The 5070-nt window shown below is 39.6% G+C and overlaps 1 protein-coding gene across 1 annotated transcript; it reads left to right on the top strand.

The window, feature by feature from the left end:
- The first annotated feature begins 2069 nt into the window (after positions 1-2069).
- LOC133081760 (protein FAM47E-like) lies at positions 2070-3344 on the top strand. Its single transcript, XM_061178127.1, has one exon. The coding sequence runs from the start codon at positions 2070-2072 to the stop codon at positions 3342-3344; it is 1275 nt and encodes a 424-aa protein (XP_061034110.1).
- The last annotated feature ends 1726 nt before the right edge of the window (positions 3345-5070 follow it).

Raw genomic sequence — 5070 nt, 5'->3', positions numbered from 1 at the left:
TTTATATAAGGGACTTGAACATCTGTGGATTTTGGTATCCGAGGGGAGTCCTGGAACTAACCCCAGGCGGATACCAAGGTACCATTGTGAAATGTTTCTCCTTCATGAAATCAGGAATGATAGTTTATCCTTTGACATTTTTCCCTATACCAAATATTATTGCATTATTATAGGAAATAATTTGTGCCTCTCCTGAAAGTTTAAAGCTGAGTTTCAACGATGTAATTCTTTAACTCCTAAAACTCATAAAACTTTTGGTTTGTCATTATTCTAGTATGCTTCCAATTATAAGTTATAGTGGTTGATTTGTTTCTTTTATTAAAGTCGTACGTACTTTACACAACACATCATCTTGGTGGTGGTTTCTTTTGCAAGTCTGGAAATAATATAAATGTTCACTGCCATGCTCTTTCCATTTAATTATTTAAGTAATAAAATAAGAGCTTTCTTGATAGTTCAGCAAGAACAAACTTTATATCTTTCCATAGTAGAAATTAAAGGCAAAAAGAGATGAAACAGAAGTTCAGAGAGGCTGAACACAAAAAAGATGTGAAAGACCTATACACTGACAACTACAAAATATTGCTCAGATAAATGAAAGAATACATACATAAATGAAGAGATGTACCTTTGTCATGGGTCAGGAAACTCAATATTGTTAAGCTGTCAATTATCTCAAAATTTATTTGTAGATTCCATAAAATCCTAATCAAAATCCCCACAGGTTTTTTTTTAAGACATTGACAAATTGATTCTAAAATTCCTATAGAAATTCAAAAGACCTACAAGAGTCAAGACAACTTTGTAAAAGAATAAAGAAGTTGGAGGACGAATACAGCCTAATTTTAAACTTACTGTAAAATATAATCAACACAGAGCAGAACTGGTGTAAAGACAGAAGATTCAATGAAACAGAAACGTGTGTCTAGAAATGGACCCACAAAAATAGGGACAACTTACACTCACAAAGCTACAAAAGTAATTCAGTGGAGAAAAGCTCCTCTTTTCAAAAAAAATTCTGGAACTATTGGATATCCACAGGCAAAAAATAAAACTAAAAAGAATAACTTTGATCCATATCATTCATCATCTAAAAAGTTAAATTGAAATAGATGACAGATCTCAATGTAAAACCTAAGATTATACAAATTTTAGCAGAATGAAAAAAAGTCTTCATGACCTATGGATAGGCAGTTTTCTTACATACAACACAAAAAGACAATCCATAAAAGAACAAACTGATATACTGGACTTCATCAAATGTAAAACCTGCCCTTTGAAAGACGGTGTTAAGACAACGGAAAGACAAACCACAGATGGAGAAAAAGATTTACAAATCATAGTGCATCCAGAATACACAAAGAGTCCTCAAAACGAGATGTCAAGCAGAACAATTTTAAAAAGTGCAAAAGTTTGAACAGATTCTTCAGCAAAGAAGAGATATGAATGGCAAGTAAGCACATGAACAGATGTTCAACACCAGTAGTCCTCAGGGAAATGCAAATTAAAACCACAATGAGATGCCACTACACACCTATTAGAGCAGCCACAATGAAAATGACTAACCTTACCGAGTGTTAGGGAGTATGTAGACAAAGCGCCATTCTCATACACAACTAGAAGGAATATTAATTAGTACAACCACTTTGGAAAAGTTTGGTGGTGGTCTAAACCATAAAACATCACCTGCTCCCACCATGCCACTCATAGCTAAAGTTTACCCAAGAGAAATGAAAGTATGTACATGGACATACAAAAACAGGAACACAAATATTTGTGGCAGCTTTATTTATAATAGCCTCAAACCGTAAACAACCCAAATGTCCATCAAAAGGTGAATGGATAAATAAATGGCACTACGTCCATACAACGGAACAGTAACGACAACAAAAAGGAATGTGCTTTCACCCACCGCCCATCCTGGGAGAAATGCAGGCTTCACAGGGCGCCTGCGTTGACCCGCCTCCGGGAAGAACCTGGCTGCACCTGGCTACACGGTCTCCTAGCAACCGGAGAGGCCGGAACAGCAAACTATTGAAGCGGTGGTCCCCCCAGGGGCCAGGGGAACCATGGCGGACAAGAAGTGGCTGCTAGGACCGGGGCCACTGGAACCGATGCCCCTGGGCATGACCTGCAAGCCCTGGTACAAAGACAAGTTACCCTCCAAGTGTTTCGCAAAGCACAAGAAGATGCTCCTGAAGTTCCCCACCTCCCTGGACAGCCGGCGGTGGATATTTGTGAAAGAGCGGCTGGACGACTTCCGGAAGGGTTGCCCACCTTGTGAAGATCTGATCACTCGCAGCCCTAAGGAGGGCTTTCTCCCCGTGATTGCTCACAGAGTTCCCCAGCATGCCCCCAAAAAGAGTCAGAAAAAGCTGCCCGGGGAAGCAGACCTGTTTTCCACGCTCTCGCCAGCCCAGCTAGCACAGAAGGCATTCGTGGAGGACATCGAAGCCCACCTGACCAAGCATCCCTTGGCTCTCTACCCGAATCTGGAGGAAGATCTACCTGCAGACCTCTTATTAAAGGTGCTGGAAGTGCTCGATCCTGACGGGAAGCTGGAGGACACATGGGCTTACTGTCAGGGCCCCAGGAAAAGAACGAAGTCCCCCACAAAGCTTCGTAAAAAACGTCCTGCCAAGGTCTACCTGGAACCTCCAAAGAAGCCTCCTGTGTCACATCCAGCCAGTTTGCATCACGAAGACAAGAAGTCAAGCAGAAAGGATTCACTCACTGATCCTCCTGTTCACAGAGAAGTACCGAAAGCCATTCGTAAATCCTTCAAATGGGTTGCTGCTTTTGGAAACTTGGGCATTGATGAAGCGCTCATCACGAAACCGTGTGAGGCTGGCTGTGAGTGGCCACCAGCCCAGGATACAGTCTACATGAAGAAAGTAACCCAGGTCCCTTCAAAGGTAAAGTACAGCATCGGGCTAGAGAAAATGGAGAAGATAAAATTATCCAGAGAGGAAGGAAACTGGGAGAGGAAACCCCAGAAACCACAGAATCCTTATAAACCCAACTCGGTGGAGATGAGGTATGGTGCATCGTACCTGAAGCCCAAGTTGTGGAAAAAGCTAGTAAATGACGAACCTTCAATTGACCCCAACGTCTTACTTGAAGATGGGAGTTTTAGAAAGAAGCTTCCTGAACACGACATTCTTGAAGATCTTTATGGAACAATAGCATTTAAAGAGTTCATTCTAAGCAAGGGCTACAGGATACCAGACATCCCTGAGAGGCTGTTCCTCAGGAAGGGATGGAAAGATGATTCTGTTAAGACTCCTATACACAAAGTAATAAAAATCAGCCAAAATGGAGATGATGCACGGGAAGATGTTTAGACAGTTTTCTATTTACTACTTACTTGGCTATTTCTCTCTCTCATTTTAATATCAATCAGAATTCATGGTGAGTGTCCATCCCACCATGTATGTACAACTTTGATTCTACATCTGTTAATTTAACACCTAATGCTTATAAATATTTCTCAGTGACCTTCTGCTTGGGTTCATCAATATTATAGAAATTTTATCAATGATGAAATCAATATTCACATATACTCTTCTCACATTTTATAATGCTGTGAATACTACATTGTTGTATCAATTATTTGTAAAAATAAAACCATAAATAAAGAAGAATTACTTTTTAAAAGTATGATCTAGTTAGGTCAGCTACAAAACGGGATAAATTTCAAAATAACTGTGCAGAGAAAAAGGAGTCAGAGAGTTCTATTTGTATTAAAATTATAATGAATTCATCATGACAATTACTTTCTTAAGCACAACTTGAAATCTGCAGCCAAAGTAATGTTAGCCCCATTTAATAATGAAATTGTTATCCCCCTTATAAGGATTGCATCAAGCCCCCAAAACAGATTGAAAACTATTTACCAAAATTAGGTGAAACTTTAGTTATGCTCTTTTGTCATGCTTCCCAATTGAACATACTTAAAATTTTTACCATATTCATAAAAATTCACTGTGAAAGAGTGTTTCCATATCATATAACACAGGTGCAGAATAGCAGGGAGCTTCAAGTTCTTGGCAAATCTAGTGTGCAAAATAGGTCTGTGCGAGCAAAACTACACAGCGCCATCAAATATCCACACACATCTATTCAAGTAAGATTAATCTTTGCATTTCATGAATAGCGATTTAAAACTCACTCATAAATGTAAAATAAGAAATCAAGCAACTTCTTTACATTTCCAAAATAACAGGTAAAATTGCCTGGGACAGGAAATTTGTAGCTAGAAAGATTTGTAGCACAGATTTGCAGCACACTTCTCTTTCCAGTAATGAAGGAATTTATCCGTAAATGGAAGTATGTGTATATACTTCACCCTCGTGAGAAGGGAACACAGCCATCAGGGTGTAGTATTCACCAACATCCTCATTGCAATCAACTACTCCCTTTTCACTCACTTCCCCATTTTCACTGAGGTTACTTAGTGTCTGAATTCCTGACTTGCTCCCTGTGACTACTCTCATCAACGTTCTTGATTTAAATATTCACAAAGACTATCCATTCAAATCCTGGCATTAGCTCCATTCGTCTTGTCCTCATCTCACTACAGACACCAATCCCTACAGTCAGACTCTAGACTTTGTTTTGGGCAACAATTACACCAACTTCAAATCTCAATTTCAATTATTCCACCTTCCGATCCCTGCTTTTTCCCTAGTTGATCACCCCTTTTAATATTCCCAAACCGCCAATTCTTCAATTCCAACACGTTTCCAATCCAGTGACCCTTACCACTCTTTCAAGGCACTTAATTGTGCCTTGCTTTCAGTTCCTTACTTTCCCAGCTTAGACTCCACCGTCCACTACTATCCCTTATTTGAGTCTACTTTTAACTCCTTTTCCTCTCTCTCCCGCTCTAATATTCTTCTGAGAAAACCCCAGTCCTGGTTAAATCTTAATCTCTGCCATTCTTGTACTTGCACCCCAACAGTTAAATATGGCTAGAGAAAAACACATACCACACTGACTGGTTACATGTGGCATGAATCTTAAATGAGCCTTCAACACTAGCTGAAAGTTCTGCCCCATTTCCCTCAT

This window comes from Eubalaena glacialis, chromosome X, assembly GCF_028564815.1.
Source record: "Eubalaena glacialis isolate mEubGla1 chromosome X, mEubGla1.1.hap2.+ XY, whole genome shotgun sequence".
In the NCBI taxonomy this organism is placed as follows: Eukaryota; Metazoa; Chordata; class Mammalia; order Artiodactyla; family Balaenidae; genus Eubalaena; species Eubalaena glacialis.
The sequence above is the reverse complement of the archived record's forward strand: the minus strand, read 5'-3'. Positions and strand labels throughout refer to the sequence as shown.

Coding starts and splice junctions, on each gene's coding strand:
- LOC133081760 (XM_061178127.1), top strand. CDS start 2,070: ATGGCGGACAAGAAGTGGCTGCTAGGACCGGGGCCACTGGAACCGATG.